At 37.8% G+C, this 19,650-nt stretch overlaps 1 protein-coding gene across 1 annotated transcript; it reads left to right on the top strand.

Moving 5' to 3' along the window:
* The first annotated feature begins 152 nt into the window (after nucleotides 1-152).
* On the top strand, nucleotides 153-18,260 carry LOC139941860 (asparagine--tRNA ligase, cytoplasmic-like). Its single transcript, XM_071938492.1, has 20 exons — nucleotides 153-273; nucleotides 2,077-2,168; nucleotides 3,214-3,279; nucleotides 3,686-3,778; nucleotides 4,042-4,131; nucleotides 5,494-5,572; nucleotides 6,213-6,283; nucleotides 7,358-7,444; nucleotides 8,563-8,649; nucleotides 9,230-9,286; nucleotides 9,554-9,594; nucleotides 10,083-10,119; nucleotides 11,286-11,363; nucleotides 11,707-11,828; nucleotides 12,245-12,380; nucleotides 14,394-14,507; nucleotides 14,862-14,909; nucleotides 15,487-15,570; nucleotides 16,390-16,521; nucleotides 17,282-18,260. Exons 1-20 carry the CDS (start codon nucleotides 174-176, stop codon nucleotides 17,411-17,413), a joined length of 1,746 nt encoding a protein of 581 aa, XP_071794593.1. The 5' UTR covers nucleotides 153-173; the 3' UTR covers nucleotides 17,414-18,260.
* The last annotated feature ends 1,390 nt before the right edge of the window (nucleotides 18,261-19,650 follow it).

Raw genomic sequence — 19,650 nt, 5'->3', positions numbered from 1 at the left:
GAAGATGATGCAACGGCTTATACATAAAGTTTTTTTCTGAACTCCTACTGCACTTTCGGGCTTTAGGCCTACTGTCGAATGGCACACACAAAATACCTAATCGTAAGTGCAATATAAATTAAACTCTCCACTGACACGAACTACTTGTTCAATACTGTACATGTGTACGTGCCATGTTGCGGTCTGCAGTTCATTTGGGTAGAAAACGAGGTGTGGTATTTAACAGTCTGTTCACTAAATATCTCTCTACTTCACAGCAAATGGCTGATTTAGGTGAGTAAATATCAAGTTTACATTAATGTTTTATTTACAATGTGCATAGTAATTTAAATCATCAGGTAAAACACTGTTGAACAGGACACGCCGCGTGGATGATGGATAGTTCAAGACACTCATTCATACCAATCGCCATCTGTCTGTGGAACCACCTACCAGACACTGTTGTGACAGCTCCATCACTGGACTAGTTCTAGCCCCATAAATCGGTCCAATCCACTCCGTATCCTTGGCCCCAGCACCACTGATATCAAAACCTTTCGCTTCCTTGAAAAACCATCTGCAGCGTTCTGCATCATGAAACTTACCGATCTAATGCTTCAGAAGTTGCAGATAGCATGCGCACTACACTTGCACTTGGAGTTGTTCAAATGTAGGTATCACAGATTTTGAGTTAAAATCAAGTGAATTTTGCGTGTGAATTTTCTCAACTAACGCTCTTTTACCGCTAATGCAGATATGCTGATTGCCCCCCGACCGTGCGCAGATTTTTTTCCCAGGACAAGCAAGTAGAACTAGGCAGTTCCATCAAGTTGATTTCACGTGTACCAAAACACACACACACACACAGCCCCGGAAGAAAAAAATGAAATATATTAAATCATAACTCACATTTTGTACAACTCACAACTATGAGACTTAACAGCAGGCAGGAGCATTCTCTCCTTGTGCTTACATTTCAAAAATATTTGAAATCGGATGAATAGTTTCGGAGATATTGTAAAAAATTGAGAGCAACGACAAAAACCAGAGGCTTGGCCTCGCGTGCAGCACCCATTCGTTTGTGCATGACGTCACCTATGAACCTTGTGGACTACGGATTTCGGAAATCTTCTGAAAGCGCCGAAGAAGCCCGAAGACGTTTTTTTGCGATGAGGGAGCACATCTTTACACAAAATGAGATTACGATCATCGTGTAGCTGATAAAATTCCGCACATGGAACATCTAGTCGCATAGCTTTTACCATAAAAACCTATTTTTGTCGGCGTTTTCCGTTTTTTGAATCAAGATTTCTTATATTTAATATTTACATATTTAATTTTTATAGTTAACAATTTCCCCTGATGCCGCTCCTCAGTTTGATTCACAAAATATCACTTTTTGCCGTTCATAAAAATCATACTAGCGCCGCACAGCACAGTTTGTAAACCTCCCCATTGATAGAGGGCGCTCGTCTATAGTGCGCCCTCTATTGCCATAGGCTGTGCATTAAACTTGGCCGTAGCCGATATGAAGAAAAACATAACAATTGAACTTGAACACTTGATCGTTTTTTGCACGATCCACGCTCATTAAAATCGGTATATCTCTGCAACCAAACATCCGATTTCAAAATTTAAAATTGATTTTTACTCCTTAGAATACACCTTAACAGACCACATCTTGTCAGATACAAAAACCCTGCATTAAATTTCACTGCACACGTTCGTCCTGGGAAGAAAAGATACCCAATCTGCGCTTCATGTACAAATATACGGACACGCGTCTGGGAACTATTCTTCGTAGTTCCCAGACGCGTGTCCATATGCTTTTACACAAAGCACGGATTGGGGAACCATTCTTTGTAGTTGCCAGACGCGTGTCCATATGTTTGTACACGAAGTGCGGATTGGGTATCTTTTCTTTCCTGGGAAATAATTCTGCGCACTTTCGGGGGACAATCGACATATCGCGGCATTAGCGGTAAAAGAATTGAAAGAAGATATTATGGATTCGACATCATTGTTGAGTTATTTTCTTTTTATAATTTTGTAAAAACTTTCAATGATATTTGTTTTTTATGCTATTATATTTGATAGGAGCCAAAATGGAGAGGTTGTACATTTCAGACAAAGGAAGCGATGAAGCTGGAATTGGATCAGAGCAAAAACCGCTCAAGTCACTTCTAAAGGTATGTCATAATTATTTATATTTTCTTACGGAACAAAAGTGGGTCTTATGTTTCAAACTTAGCTTTGCTTACCTTGTAGAAAAAAATAATGATTGCTTTGAGACATCCCCGGGTGTTACAAGCTACTTGCTATACAATTGTTATTACTACTTATTGATCATAAATTTCTTCTGTTTTGGTATTTAAAATAGAATAAATGTTCTGACTGAAAGAAAAAGCTGGTGCCATCCTATGAATCATTATGTTTGACTGAATAATGCAACATCAAATTGGTAATCAGTAAAAATGAACTGATGCATTGTTTAGGTCACTTCTTTGTTTGAGCAGAATATAAACAATTGGGTTTTCAGTGAACAATTGTTATTTGAATGTATTTGGCAATGTGCATGAAGGCATGGAATTTCACCTTTGAATGGGCAAAGGGCACTTTCATCGTAAAATGTTAAGTCTATGGGAAAGTCTTACTAGGGCACCAGGGCAAGATCAGGGGCAATGAAGGGCATGGCCTCCAAGGCCTCCATGTGATTTTAGGCCATAGAGTTATATATAAGAACTAGAGGGCGCACTGGCCTATATACGCACCCCGGCATTCGCGCAGGCGGCCATTTCCTAAGTTGACAAAACAGCCATCTCACAGCGTGTGTTTGTGCGGCCATTTTGTAAGTTGAACAAACAGCATCGCGATATTATTCAACAAAAAACTCAAACTTGTATTTTATATTCAACGCGCGTACAGAATGGCGCGCTTGTCTTGCGGTCCCGTCGCGTTTGTGCAAGCAGTATCACCAGTGCGACCTCTAGTTCTTATATAACTCAATGTTTTAGGCATACCACGGCCATAACCCCTAGAAATTTAAGGTTGAAATCGGTGATGTTCTTTTTAGAGTCATTAACATTCTGAAATCTTTCCTACCCAAAAGATGTCATGAAACATTTAATTTTATATTCCGTCTCTCAGAAAAAATACATTTATTGTATATAAAAAAATAGATTAACTAACAATCTTGACTATCGTTTGTTGTTGATTTTAATTTTTTATCTCCAGGCAATGCAAGTTGCTGGTAAAGAGCCCTTTCCGATGTTTATGTGTGACTCCAAGGTCGAAGGTCAGGTGAGGTCAATAACAAAGTATCTTGAAGTTTAAGCCTTAACAGTCTTTTTCTTAAAGACACACAGTGGCTGTTGCACTTCTTCTGGTTTGGTTAAAGTTTGCAAGCAGTTTCATGGTGTGTCATGGCTGAGCGGTTAAGAGTCAAACTTAAGTTCGTGTTTCTGATCAGCAGAGTGTGGATTCACAGCTCTGGCTTGACACTTGCTCCCGTAGGCAAATCCCCTTTTATTTTTTACAGGGAAACAAAACATTACACTGCAAATCAACTGCCACCAGGGGCGAGTTACCCCAAATAAAGAAAAGTCTTGAAGGGAACTTCTCGCAGTGCAAGATCTAGGCAGGTATCGGAGAGAATAGGTTTTAATGTAGTATGGTGACGGTGGATATGTTTGTTTTTCAATCTTAGACATGGGAGGAAGTTTCTAATGCCCAGCGTAAGAAGGTTTCCAAGATATTCACTCGAGAGCAGAAGAAGAACGAAGAGAAGGAAAAGAAAGAGGTATGTGTCTTTTATGTAGAATAAGTTTCTTGATGGGCCATTGCAAATCCAGCAGAGTTGATTGGCACTTTCCTGGCAAGTGAGGGCGCACAACATAGTGGTTGAAAAAAGCCGCGTTGGATGCATGCAGTGTATTCAGACGACCAAGGACTGTTGGGTCAAATCTAGGCTTTGTCCTGTTTGTCCTGAAACGATATTTTTTTTGGGCATGTTGAATGTTTAATCAACTTTAATAACAGAGGTTTTATTTTTGATTTTTTTAGGCAGAGGATCAAGAAAGGAGAGAGAAGAATCTGGAAGAAGCTAAAAAGATCAAGTTGTCTGAAGATCCTGACCTCCCAAAGGCATCTAAGGTTAGTTTCTCATTTCCTGTTGATGGTAATAGCCTTATGAGTTTAAAGAAGTCCTACTTAAATTTTGGAGTTGACTATTGAACACTACAGAATTCATTTGTGAACGTGCGGTGCAGGCTTGCTTTCTCCTTTGTGAATAATAATAACTAGTTATAAAGCGCTTTTACAGGGAGATCATGGTGCTGAACAAGAATAGAATACGCATCATCGTCCGCCATATTTGATGTAAAACAATTGAAAAGTGACTCCACGTACGTTCCAGCCCCATTCAACATGCAGTCACTTTGTTTTCCAGCTTTGCGCATGCGCGAGTTTGTTACCGCTGCGAGTGACGACTGTTTGATCATGACAACCCAAGCCACGCACGTGTAAACAATGGACTTTCAGTTCATTTTTAACACTGTTTTTCAAAAGTGTCACGCATTCTTGTAAATTTAGTTTGTTTAAAATTATATTTAAATACTGTTAAAAAAGTAAATTGAGGATAAATCTGTCGTGCTGAATAAAATCTCATGACATTACGGTTGCTATGCTGTGCTAAATCATACGTAATTTAGGACGACAAAATGTCAACATTTGCAGACGTATAACTTTATTTCTAAAGTTTTCATGTCAGAGCTTTATAGCACAATATAAGAACAAACACTTTTACCTTATTGTATCGATTGTTCCTTTTACTCGAATTATTTTTAAAATTTTTATGACGATTTTTGGAGCAGACAATAATTAGCACACAAAACGGATTGGGAAATTATGTCAAACTTCGAGAGCATGCAACTCTAAAAAAAATATTTCGAGCAATACTTGTTGTACATGAAATAGTCGTTGAATAGCCTCTGCAACAAATTAGAAATACATTTTTGGTCGAGAAAACTTCCAATTTGTAAATATATGCCTCAGTAATCCTATATTTAGCGTATTCGTGTATTGGGGTGTACCGTATGGGTTTTTTGTAACTATGAAATTTCCACTAACATATTAGTATTTTTAAGTTTAAATAAGATTTATAACAAGTGAAAGAGGTCAAAAGTATGTATCAATCATCCTAACTGATGTACATAGGTCACAACACCGATACATGATTGGCTTTAGAAGAGCAATGTTCTTGCATATTCATGACGGTTTGTTGACCTTTTTCAATGCAACAAAGTTCGCGCATGCGCAAAACTAAATGGACTCGTGAAACGTACGTGACTCTCGGCCAATGGTAGCTCTTCACGCGTGCACAACTCATCAAATGTTGTGGCCGATGACGCCTATTGCAACCCAACTATAGTTTTTGGTTGCGTTCCGCTTAATCTCTTCTCAGTTGGATATCTATTCAAAGTGTGATAATAATCCCCTGATCATCTTTATATCCAGATTCTGGTTAAAGATGGAACAGCACATCGTGATCAACGAGTCAAAATACAAGGCTGGGTCCATCGTCTTCGTAGGCAAGGTACAGGTTAAATAAAAGTTGCCTTCATCCTTAAAGACTTACTATTTTATAAGAACGATTTTAATACCTAAATAAAGCTGACATCTTTATTTGTACGGAGCTGTCAATTTAGTTTCAATCCAATTGCTTGAATCAAACTGTTTTGATTTGTGAATTCTCTAATCAATAGTAAAACCTTTGAACTCTGGTAAAGATTGGAACACCTAAAGGCTGCTGTGGATTTGTCGACCTACTGTATTGATGCACTTTGGAAGTGCCAGGGCTCAATTTCATAGAGCTGCTTAAGCACAAAAAGTAGCTGAGCATAACAAAATTGCATTTACCGAAATAAAGGCACCAGGCAAACAACCACGGTACAAATTGTGACTGGTATCCTCTCCTGCTCATATCTGCTTAGCAGAACATTGTTAAGCTATTTTGGGTTCTCCGTCCAACAAGCTTGCCTAATCTATTAACTTTTCTTCTCATGTAATATTATATTTTGTTAATTTAAATGATTGAGTGGAAATAAGTTGAACTATTAACTACGAACTATATTTGCTGCTTAAGCAGTTCTATGAAATTCACCCAAGTAGAGGGATGTTGATGTAGTTGTCATTGAAGCTTGGTTGATAAACTTTTGTCTTCTCTTTCTTTCAAGGCAAGAACCTCATGTTTATTGTCCTTAGAGATGGAACAGGTCTCATCCAGTGTGTACTAAATGACAAACTGGTATGTATCATTTCCACCTGTTAAATTTCCATCTATTTCTTCATTAATAATAATAATAATAACGAGGTCTTATAGAGCGCACAAATTCACAAAAGTGCTCAGGGCGCTATAACAGAGAAAATTCTAACAAAAATAACAAAGAACAGATTAAATACAAAAGAACGGATCTATTGACTTGAGGTGTGTTTTGAGAGATGTGAATGGAAGTGGATGTTTTGATGTGAAGAGGTAGTTGATTCCAGAGATGAGGTGCTGCAACAGAAAAAGATCTGTCCCCCCAGGTGCGATTAGACTTGATATCTTGAAGAGGATATCTGTTTGCAGAGCGAAGGTTGCGAGATGGTTTGTAGAAAGCATCTACAAATAGTTTGATAGTTTGTTTCTACAAAAGTTGATTTGTAGATGTTGAGCATGTCTTGGATGTAAGCAGGTGCTTGCCCATTTAGAGATTTGAAAACAATGAGCAGTGATCTTGTGCTTTCCAAAATGGCTAAATTTAAAAGTAATTTCCCTGGTCGGAGAGACATGCATGGACATGGCTTACAAATGAATACATTTATACCCTGCAACACCCCAACCTGTTACATACTACATGACTGCCATTGGTTACTTTAGCATGCAGTAATTGGGGAAATCGTGTTTACCTCATTTGCGATGTTGATTACAAACTTTTATGAAAAGCTAATAACCTTTCCAGACGTGGCAGAGATAGTTTGTAGCAAAAAAAAAGAATATATACATTTAAAAATAAAAAACTCAAATTATTATGTGTTAAAGACACTGGACACTATTGGTAATTGTCAAAGACCAGTCTTTTCACTTTGTGTATCTCGACATATGCATAAATAGCAAACCTGTGAAAATTTGAGCTCAATTGTTCATCGAAGTTGCGTGATAACTATGAAAGAAAAAACACCCTTGTCACACAAGATGCTTGATTTTGAGACCTAAAGTTCTAAATCTGAGGTCTAGAAATCAAATTCTAGAAATCAAATTGGTAGGACCATGTGTGTATATTGTGTGATCAAATCTGTGTATCAATGGGTATAAGTAACTTTATTATCTTGTCTACAGTGCCACACATATGAGGCCCTTACACTCTACACTGAGAGCACAGTAGCATTGTATGGAGTCATCAAGGTTCTACCTGAGGGCAAAGAGGTAAGTCAAAAGATGTTGGAGTAGAGAATCGTAAAGACCCATTGCATATGATGTCACACTCTCAAAAAGGAGGCAGATCATCGGACACTAGCTTCTGTGTGCGTAAAAATGTGCGCAAGACCATGGCGTACCTGTAGCGTTTCGCGTTTAACAAGGGGGAGCTAGCCTCCAAACAAGGTGTGCGTAATTTTGGGTGTGGACTCTTTTGTGCATGTTTTTATATGATTTTGACACCCAAAATGACACCCAGGATAGGCACATGTACATACTCTGCACGTATAACAAGGGGTCTATAAGAATGATAATTATGGAGTCTTGTATAGCCTTGGTATTTGCCAACAAGGGGCTCTTGACGCTCTAGGCGCTCGTCATGATACAAGAACAGTTCAAAATAACAAAGAAAGGAGCAAAAGTATGTATGTTGAAAACCTCTGTTCAACACAATAAGGATGGTTTTGTTGATGGCACTATACGGTGCTCAAACTCATCCTGTTGCTTACAGTGGAAGTTTGTGCTTACAGCGCGCCATTATCACAGCAGTTCAGTGGTTAACAGCCTGGTTATGCCGGTTCACACTTCATGCGAATGTGAATGTGACGCAACTTTTTATTTCAGAAATGTGCAACAAACAATTCAAAAGAGTTGGGCACAGCTCAACTATTCATGAAACATTCGCAGCGAAAAACATAGTTGTGATGTGAAATTCACTTTGCACTTCATGCACGAATCATTCGCAGGAAGTTGGAACTATATCTTTTGTTGTTATACTATGGCTATGCTGTCAATGTCATGCAGCTGTTATGAAGGAAATGCCCCGATTATAGTTCAAACAGCCCAAATATAGTTAGGACAAGTGAATAGATACAAGTTGGGATAATTACTCCACTTAGGCATGGCAACTGTCGGCCGTAGTTGAACAATGGACAATATGGTTTTGGGGAAAAACTTTTTTCTAGAAAAAGTTTTAAAAATATGAAGAATTTATTGCAAGTTTTAAATCTTGTTGTCCTTTCCTTTTAATTCGTCAAAAAGCACTGACATATTTGTGCAAACATCTGACTTAAAATAACCATCTGTCATTATTTTCATTGTCGGTTTTGTTTCTTAACTCTGACCAGGCCCCTGGAGGTCATGAGCTGTCATGTGACTACTGGGAGCTGATTGGTTCATCACCAGCAGGTGGTGCAGACAGTCTTATCAACGAGGTAAGAAATTGGTGGGGCCCAAAGGAATGTGTCAGTTTTATCTATAGACCGATCCATGTGCGCAATGCGCTACACCCTGCCATTGCTGTGCCGCCAGCCCTGACATAACAATATAAAGAACATTGACCATGCATATCTATTACTAGTTTTTAGTATTCACTTTCTGTTTAGTGTCATGGTCGAATTTCAAAAACACACATCATTCAAAGATTGCTGGAAGCTAAGTTGATAAATGTGATCAGAAAATACTTCTCTGTAGAGTTTCTCTTTTTTTGAGAAAAATTACATTTGAGTTGACAATTAAGATTTTGAACCAATGTTCATGAAATGTTTAACGGAGGAAAAAATGCTCTCAAGCTGGATGATCGCTGAACAGAATATTTCTTGGCCTTGCTCTATTCAAATTTTTTAATTTTCAGTTTTCAGTTATCTCAATCTTATCGGGGTCTTGAATACTGAAGTGTTCTTAGTAGTCACAAGTTTGGAAAAGTGAGGCCTTTGCCGATTTTAATCTTTTATTTGAGTTATTTGTAAATAGCCTTTAGTTATTTTGATTTGTTATTGTTATTTCTTGATGTAGAACTCTCTAATTGATGTTCAGCTGGACCAACGTCACATGATGATGCGAGGAGAAAAGGTGAGAGACTGAGTGGTACATAGGGTGATAGACCATGGGGAAGAAGTAGGACCCTAGACCCAGGGGAGATGTATTGATGTGTGGCAGGGGGAGCCCCCCCCCCAATGTCAACACTGGCACTGAGTGACAGAATATTGATTCTCAGTCCACTATTGATAACTAGAAACTATCAACTCAACCCAATGGGAACAAAATTTATATCAAATAGGAATTTGAGTCGGCTTAATTTGTATGTTTATGTCTTTCTTGCTTTTGATGATATTTCAGCTCACAAAGATCATGAAAGTCAGATCAAGGCTTACACAGTGGTAAGTTTAAATGAACTTTATGTTTTTCATCTTACCCTGCACCTAAATCATTTATAGTTTACCCAGTCGGTTGGCCTTGTGGTTTATTATTTGATATCTGAATTAAAAAGTCCCATCCCCTTAAGGTGCTCCCTTGGCTGCTGCTTCCCAGGTTGTATCGTAAACTTAAGTGATCCCATGCTACACAGCAGCGTACGATTATATGGCTTTGACTGGAGCGTCCTTTCTGATTTTAATTTGTTCATGTTCTGAGATATTTGGAAGTTCATGTAAAAGACCGTGCCAGTCTTTGAAGATTTGTTTAACCAATTTGCTCCCACGCATGTTGTATCAATGTGTAAAGGAAACAAACTTGCGCACTTTAATGGGTAACTAGTTTCAAATACGCGCAATACTTGCGGTTTGGGTCCTAGAGGTATACGTTTTAATAAACTGACAACTTTGATGTTTATCTGTTTGATTATTTTAGTTGTTGTTTCTGTTTTCAGTTTTAGGGAACATTACTTCAGCAAAGGATACAATGAGGTATGTACCAGATATGTGTAGTGGACTATTTTAAAGCCATTGGGCACTTTCTGAACAGAACAAAAATTAAAAGTTCACAGATTTACAAATAACTTACAGGGTTTACAGAAGGTAATGGTGAAAGACTTCCCTTGAAATATTATTCCATGAAATGCTTTACTTTTTGAGAAAATATTAAAATAATGATCAATTCTCGATATGGAGAATAACGGATTTATTTTAAACACTTGTAATGACACGGCGAAATGTGCGGAAACAAGGGTCGGTTTTCCTGTTATTTTCTCCCGACTCCGATGACTCCAATTTGTTATTTTAGATATAAGTTGTGATACACGAAGTGTGGGCCTTTGGACAATACTGTTTACCAATGTTGTGCGATTGCTTTAAGGTACACTTTCCTCACGTTTACTTTTCAAAATGGTGGTTAATTCAACGTGAGGATGCATTTGAGTTAGCCCTATACAGCGGGCGGAGATTTTTCAAGTTTTTATAACAGTGCTCTTTATAACTGGCCAGTAATATAATAAGACAACAGCAAAAACAAAGAATCACATAGCAGAAATGAGATTCAGCAGCCGATTACGCAACTTACGCCATAAACGTTGCGCAAGTGGACTTATGAATTCGCGTAAAGTTTCGTGAAATCGGCTGCAGGACTTTAGCTTTTACTTTTTATAACACTACAGTGGTTCGGGAGACTTCTCAGTTCTGAAAAGAACTGTCCTGCTTTTAACTATTACCAGGGCGGATGGTATAGAAATTAGACTGGACTACTACTTTAGCTTATAGGATCGTAATTAACTGTACTGACGCGGAGTCAGTTCTGAAATAAAGCAATACAGTTCCCTAAGAACAACTCTACCTGGCAAGTAGATACACACATGGTGTTACCACAAACCAAATATACATTGATACCTCACCATGCAATGCCTCAAATCCTATATACTACAGTGGTTTTTATAAAGTTTGTTTTTATAAACAAAATGAATTTGATGATGCTTTTATTATACTTTGTGCTGGCTAATGTCATTTCTTCATTCATTTTCATTCAATTCACTTATTATCCACAAACAAGAAAACTATTTAGGCCTTTATAACAATAAGTGAAAACTACAAAAATTACAATTTGTTAAAATTTACCCACGACTGTTTGTTCTTTTCTTCAGATTTGTCCACCAACCATGGTACAGACCCAATGTGAAGGAGGATCCACTCTCTTCAAATTTGACTTCTTTGGAGAGCAAGTAAGATGTCTTGATATTTATTACCCATGCAACTTTCATTGCATAGTACCCTGTTAGGTCAATAACAGCTCTAATTCTTCACCCCCTAACAAAGATACTGACAAAATAGGGAGACCACCAATGTAGGGCTAGTTGGATGAGCGCCGGCACAATAATCCGGAGGTCATTGGTTCGAATCACACTCTAGTCAACTCTTTGTTCAACCCCCAAAATCAGCTCTAGCTTACCACTAGCCTTAAGTTTTTGATAACTTCTTGAACTAAGCCTAAGTTAGGACTATTTTTGTTAAATCGACCCCTGTACATGTGTCTGAACTTTGTCCCTTTTTGTCACTGATCTTTAGGCATACCTTACCCAGTCATCTCAGCTGTATTTGGAGACCGCTTTGCCGTCATTAGGGGATGTATTTTGCGTCTCGCAGTCTTACCGTGCCGAAATGTCTCGCACTAGACGTCATCTGGCCGAGTAAGTCAAAAGTTTTCATATTTTAGAATTCTTGTGGTATTCACTACCTTTTTTATTTCACCTATAGCATGTTAATATTCCCATAGTACAAGCAAACTGACTGATATATATTTGACCAAATGATTTACATATTTAAGTTATTTGCCAAATAAAATCTACCATTTTGGTTTGACCTTTAACAGGTCAACATTTCCGTGGTTCTTTATCAATGTGTGAAAAGACTGAGCTTCATATTTAAGTTGTTTGCCAAATCAAAACTGCCATTTTGGTTTGACCTTAAACTGGTACACATTTCCATGGTCCTTCATCTATGTTTGAACAAACTGACTGTCATATATTTAAGTTGTTTGCCCAATCCAAAATGCCATTTTGATTTGACTTTTAACTGTTAAACTTTTCCATGTTTCTTCATTCAGGTATACCCATATCGAAGGGGAGTGCCCTTTCATAACGTTTGATGATCTACTTAACAGTCTAGAGGACCTTATATGCGATGTGGTGGACAGGGCGTTAGCATCACCTATCGGACCCCTTATCATGGAATTCAACCCAGTAAGACCTCTGTTTCTGCCGTTCCAGGGCCTTGTTTAAATAGACATTTTGAATGGGGCCCTCTATAATATTTACGAGACCGTGAAATTAAACAAACAAACAAACAAACAAACAAACAAACAAACAAACAAACAAACAAACAAACAGTATGACAAAATGAGGACTCTATAAACAAACAAACAAACAAACAAACAAACAAACAAACAAACAAACAAACAAACAAACAAACAGACAGTATGACAAAATGAGGACTCTATTGTTTTAGTCCTACATGAATGTAGATGTACACAGTACTGCATCTCTTTGGAACTCCTTGCCTGGTGCATGTTTCCCTTCATCCTATGATCTTCCATCTTTTAAGAGGAATATCAATTCCTACCTTCAGCTCCACTGAGTTACTACTAGGCCTGGGCGAATTATTCGAATATCCGGTTAATGGCGAATAGGTTTTCCTATCCGTAACCGCGAATGCCTTTTTTTTCTTAACCGGATATCCGCATAGGGCGCGAATAGCTATTTATAAACCGGATAGTTCTGTAATTACAACCAAGTAACCAGATATTCTTTAATATCCGAATATCCGCGGACGTCGGGCGACAACTGACATGAATGTTTTGTCTGAATCCTAATGAAACTTCTATTAAGACAGCATAAAACAGCATAAATTAAGTATTTAACTATGCTCACCTCCGTGAAGAGTCAAAACAATGACATTTCTGACGTAATTTGTTCAAAGATTACAAAAGTTTTCCTTCACGTAGAGTCATCCACGATCAAAAGAAAAAGCAAATCGCCATCTTTAAATTAGATCCGGTCATTTTTATGAATGAACCGAGTGACACTGTCTAAAACTAATATCAATCCGCCCAGAAGATCTCATTCACAAACGAACAGCGCCCTCTAGCGACAAAAAAAAAAGATTTTTTTATATTTTTTTATTTTAATTTTTTTTATAGCGCCCTCTAGCGGCGAAAAAAAACTATTCGAATATCCGGTTAATTTCGGATAGTTGGTCAGCGGTATCCGAATAACAAAATTTCACTATTCGCCCAGCACTAGTTACTACGTTTCTATGTTTTCTTCCATGTAGCCCTTACCCTATAGTGGCTTTTAGCCTTGTTTGGACGAACTTGCATGAAAAACAAAATTTAAAAATAAAGTTAACATGTGAACATTTCATTTCCAAAGGTCATGGTCGTGTTTTTGAGATATCACAAATTATTTGGAGCGAATAATTATGTCAACGCAGGAAGAATAATCCATGATAGAAATACACAATCAGTAATGCTTCTCAGATCCAAACTTTCGTTCATTAAACTGATATTTTTGCATCACCACATTACATGTACTTTGAAGTGAAATCTTTCTCAAAATGCCTTTTTTTTACTTGCAAAAGTTGTTGTAGGCTTCTAACCAGTATGTTTGTATTGCCATTAATTTTTAGAGTAATTACCAAATGCAAACTCTTTAAAGGCAGTGGACACTATTGGTAATTACTCCAAATATTTACTAGCATTAAACCTTTCTTGGTAACGAGTAATGGGGAGAGGTTGATAGTATAAAACATTGTGAGAAACGGCTCCCTCTGTGTGTACCTTCCCTTTAAAGGCAGTGGACACTATTGGTAATTACTCAAAATAATTATCAGCATAAAACCTCACCTGGTAACAAGTAATGGGGAGAGGTTGATAGTATAAAACATTATGAGACACAACTTTCTCTGAAGTGACGTAATATTTGGGAAAGAAGTAGTTTTCCACGAATTTGATTTCGAGACCTCAAGTTTAGAATTTGAGGTCTCGAAATCATATAAAAGCACACAACTTCGTGTGACAAGGGCGTGTTTTTCTTTCATTGTTATCTCGCAACTCCGACGACCAATCAAGCTCAAATTTTCACAGGTTTGTTACTTTATGTACATGTTGATATTTACCAAGTGAGAAGACTGGTCGTTGACAATTACCAATAGTGTCGACTGTCTTTGAAGAGTGTTTTATCTTTGCTGTTTAACAGAATTTCAAGCCACCAAAGCGGCCTTTCCGTCGTATGGACTACAGTGAAGCAATCACTTACCTAAAGGAACATGACATTAGGAAAGATGACGGTAGTTTCTACGAGTTTGGGGAGGTGAGAACCTAAATTCTTTGCTTCAAATCTGAGTCTAGCATTTATCAAAATGTTTTCTTACTGTAGGGATAAAATATAGTGAAAACTTATTACACATTTTGCATCGATTTGAAAAAAGAAAGAATAAAACGCTCACTGATTGACCGGAAGTTTGTTTTATTTATTTATCATCAAATATAACATTTCAGACACAGACATTTCAAGGAACAGTATGTTTTCTACTATCATTACTAGACTGAAGATTTCTGTGATCTTAGAAAAGTTTTTTTCTTACCAATTCTGTAATGTTCCTTTAACATACTATAGGCCTGTGCTGTTGTGTATTGTAACAAGTTTTATTTTGTTTTTGATTAGGATATCCCAGAAGCCCCTGAACGGAAGATGACGGACCAGATCAATGAGGTTTGTTGAGAATTAAACATTATTCCAATTCCGGTTGCCTGCATTAATTAACTACAGACTGTCCCATAGAACATAAAACACCTAACTATGGCAAATACATAGATTTATTATTTTTTTATTATATTTTTAATGACAGATTGCACAACATTACATGGCCAGACAGCCTCTTCAAGGTGAAGGGCTACACTTATTGATTTGGGCTTTCAACCCAAATGCCACCAGGGGCATATTGCCACCTACTCCTGGGGCTGAAACATGGTTACCCCCTTCACAATCCATAAGGATGAAGGCATGGGTATCATCCACTTAGACCCTGGCTGGTAGAGCAGAATGCATTAGGAGAGGGCTACTGCCACCAGGGGCATGTTGCCACCTACTCCTTGGGCTGAAACATGGTTACCCCCTTCACAATCCATAAGGATGAAGGCATGGGTATCATCCACTAGGAGCCTGGCTGGTAGAGCAGAATGCACCACAAAAGCAAATTATGTCAGCCAATTTTGCAATGTGATCCTGCCTTGGTCATCATTTCATTACTTGTCGAGTATTTTATTGATGTAATATTTGTTCATTCCAGCCAATCTTGTTGTGCCGATTCCCTGCCGAGATCAAATCCTTCTACATGCAAAGATGTCCAGAGGATAGGAGACTCACTGAATCTGTAAGTTTTGTTTAGGAGTCTTGTCAAAATTTATCGAGAACAGGTAGATAACACGCTCCTTCCATCAGACTGTACCTCTATGGTGAAAGGCACATAGTTCTCAGATGCACTAAAGACATGCTCTGCGCCAAAGACTGACTGATTTAATGGAGTAGAAACAAAACTTGGGGTTTTGGGGCGATTTGGAATGTTTGGAGATCACTTCTTCTTCTTGTGTCCATGCTGCTCAAATGCTATCCCTCCAGTAGTTGGCACACTGAAGGGCAGTGTTGGTGGCCTCAGCCAGGTCATCAGTAGTAGTTGCTGATAAGGAGATGATCCATGGTCTGCCGCTCTCCGCATTCACAGGTGTCGGGACCTACACTAAGATGTGTAGTGTACATGAGTTGATCATAGTGAGCTTTGTAGAGACCCTCGGCTTGTTTTTCAGTGGATTGCGATCAAAGTCTCTGCGTTTAAAAAAACAAAACAAGTATAACCCCATGCACTGTGAACTTCTCCCATGGTTTCCCCTCATAGCCTCTTTCCAAGATTTGTTCTTAGCATTGTTTGATGCAACAGAAACCAACAAAAACAAACATCATTCAAAACCACAATGGATGATATAGACCTTATTTATTGACGCCATCTACCCGCCATCCTAGAGGTTAAACGATGACGATGATGTGCCGCGCACAGGTTTGGCCAATGCATGGCCGCTTGTTGACCTCTAGGTGAGGTCGCCCAACTGATATGATATCATGTGCCTAAGGTCTATTGAATAGTAAGACATGGTGTCCATTGAATTGACCTCTGACCTCTCTCTCTATATATCTACAGGTGGATGTCTTGATGCCCAATGTGGGTGAAATGGTTGGTGGATCGATGAGGATCTATGATTATGAAGAGTTGATCGCAGCTTACAAGTCAGCAAAGATAGATCCCTCTCCATACTACTGGTATACTGATCAGGTAAGGCCCATTCTCATCCTCTCAGTGTTTCATTACATTATTCATTTCATTTGTGGAGCTAAGGAGTCTTAGAAAGTAAACTTAATCATAGACATGCAACTCCTTAGTTTTCCTATCGTCTGTATTGATTGCTCGTACTGAAGCTAGGTGTGTAGACCGTACCAAATCCCCCTTTGTTGCTATGACAGTCGTTATATTGTAGGGCGAACCGTATCCGCGAGTAAAAGTTTACAACAATGAAGCATGCAAGACGCAGCGTTCCCGGCGCGTATACACAAACACCAACACACACAGACGCCATGTTGTAGGGCAGGTTTTTGAATGGTGACGTCATATTCATTACGGTCTATTGGGGACTTTTCTGGTTACCCCCTCATCCCATTATACAACAAGCAATTAACACTACAGAGCCAGACTTTTACTTTTTTTTTTTTTTTTTTTTTTTTGATCCGCGGAAGAGTGGCATGCCTGTAATCACTATACAAGCTAAGAACCCCATGGAGATAAGACAAAGAAGGAAGATTTCAGTTTTAGATTTGGGAGGAAAACTCCAGAGAAATAGTCCAGGGATAGGGTACTTTGTACAACTTGTTGTTTTTCTTGTGTGATCAGAAGACGATTAGAGCATACTGATCGAAACGTTGAGTTGAAACCAACGGTTCTTTTCAGAACCACCCCAACATGGTGATACCGCAAACCTTTCCGTATCGTATTTCCACCATATTAAGTTTCAAATCCTACTTGTCTGATCTTGTTTCAGAGGAAGTATGGTACATGCCCACATGGCGGCTACGGTCTAGGCTTGGAACGATTCTTAACATGGATTCTGGATCGACAACACATCCGCGATGTTTGCTTCTACCCTCGCTTCATTGAACGCTGTACTCCATGAGTTTTCAATATGAACTTTTTATCAAAGTCTAAAAGTAAAAGTGACAAAAGAAGGTTGCCTGCTGAATCAAGTTTAAGTATTACAAAATTTAGGATTTGGTTGACGGATTAGTAAAGGCACTGGACATGTTTGGTAATTGTAAAAAGACATAATAAAAATTGTTTCATTTGGTTTATCCCAGTATGTGCATAAAAATAACAAATCTGTGAAAATTTAGGCTTGACTGTTTATCGAAGTTGCAAGAAAATAATAAAGGGAAAAACACATTGTTGCACAAATGTGTGTGCTTTCAGAAACCTGAGAAAGGCTTCATGTGCTTAAATTCAAATATTTAAGTGAGAAATCAACATTTTCTCTAAACAATTAACTTCAGAGGGAGTTGTTTCTCACAATGTTTTATATTAATAACAGCTCTTCATTGATGTAAGTTTTTTGCTAAACCAGATTTGTTAGTAATTACCAAGCGTGTCCAGTGCCTTTAAATGTGTTTGTACACCATTGAAGGACTTGCTCTTAATGGCAATTCATAAATACCTTTTCAATTTTCTTTTGTTCTGCCTTTTGAAAAATAATAACAACTTACAAATAGCCTGAAACGTCTATTGAATCTTTTACCATGCTAACATGTACATGTAAAGTTATCTACTTTTCCCCCAAGGAAAAATAATCATGCCTGATAAACAGTTAGAAGTGTTTAAACATGACCTGACCTTATCAAGTTAAAAGAGGGCGCTATCAGGTAATTGCATTGCAAGCAGCATGCATATTTCACAATTTAAGTTGGTAGGTCACATATAGTTGGCCTGCAACACAAGTTTGAAACTTGTGTGTGACAGTTTGAAACTTAAGGAAAGGAGTTACTCAGCACTCAACAGATGCAGAGATTCTCTGCACTATGATTACTTTAGTCCATCAAAATTTCAAAAGACAAATGGTGACCAGTGTCCCACAACATCATGAACTGTATATTTGCGACTCTGCTTTCAGAAACTTCATGTGGATTTAGTTATCTTGATATTGTTTCTTAATCCAGATAAATAAGTCTCAGAAAAAGTATTTTAATTAGTCTGTAATGAAACACTTACAAAGTGGATGGACATTGTTACGGTTTTCAACTATGTAGTTTTCTTAATATGCAATATTATAAATGTGCATTGTAGCTCTCTTATATTATAAATACATGATATGTATGCTTTAGAAGTGTTGTATAGTGCCTTGCAATGTCTTGTTTAGATTGGGGGCTTATGGCCCACAAGTCACAGGGCAGCAAAGTTAAACAGAATTTGAACTTCATGGACAAATAAGTAGAAACTGTGAAATGGTCTGGTTGCATCAGAGAGATAGCTGAAAGATGCAAACCTAACCAAAGATTATCGAGTGACGAGGTGCAAGATACATGTAGCACACTATCTTCACAGAATTTTATAATAATTCGTTATTTTTCTACATTATAATGAATACTATGGGTGATGATGACTTATGCATGTTTGACCTCAAACAGCACATTATTTGATGTCAAAGGAAGATCATTGGCTGGCGTGTCCATTGACATCCATGATGGCCGTCAATGCAAGGGGATCTGTACCTGATGCTTTTAGAGTCATGCGATTTAAAAACAAATGCACTGGCAACTCGCGGTGGGGGGGGGGGGAATCTGAATAATATACTTTTTCTTCAATGTGATGATTACATCATTAAATAATGTTACTATTTTCTGTTTAAAATATCTTATTTTGTCCAGAAGCATTTTCTTTTTAAATGTAAAAGAAGTCCAAAGTGGGTGATTAATGGTTGGGTAAAAATACTTTTTTTTTCTTCTTTAGTTTCAGTTTTTTTTAATTTAAGTATACAACATTTCTTGGAAATGCTACACTTATTGTCATTGTTTTCTTTTTTTTTTGGTGGAAATTAGCAAATGGGGTTACGTTTCCCTCTCATAGGCCTTTTCGGGGTTTTTTCCTTTTTTTTCTCATCAATTATAAAAATTGCCACAATAAATGAAAGTGTACAAATTATAACCTTTGTTGACATTTAGGTGTTTTCATTTTGTTAGTGGTGTATTGAAATGTCTGTTTAATTTAATGAAATTGAAATGTGCATGATTGTTTTTTAACTGAACAAATAGTTTATGGCCTAAGTCGAGTGGAAAGAAGAGAGAAAAAGCAAGGGATAATCAACAAGGGGGGCAAAGGGGCTGGTGTAAACAACAAGGGGGATCAGAAGAGGGAGAAAATATA

This window comes from Asterias amurensis, chromosome 9 (assembly GCF_032118995.1).
Source record: "Asterias amurensis chromosome 9, ASM3211899v1".
NCBI lineage: Eukaryota > Metazoa > Echinodermata > Asteroidea > Forcipulatida > Asteriidae > Asterias > Asterias amurensis.
This window is presented reverse-complemented; position numbering and strand designations above follow the sequence as displayed.

Bases quoted from the DNA above. Each gene is read 5' to 3' on its own strand.
- LOC139941860 (XM_071938492.1), top strand. From the start codon at position 174: ATGTTGCGGTCTGCAGTTCATTTGGGTAGAAAACGAGGTGTGGTATTT. The intron at 5,573-6,212 runs GTACAGGTTAAA...CTTTCTTTCAAG, and splicing joins CCATCGTCTTCGTAGGCAAG to GCAAGAACCTCATGTTTATT. The intron at 8,650-9,229 runs GTAAGAAATTGG...TTCTTGATGTAG, and splicing joins CAGACAGTCTTATCAACGAG to AACTCTCTAATTGATGTTCA.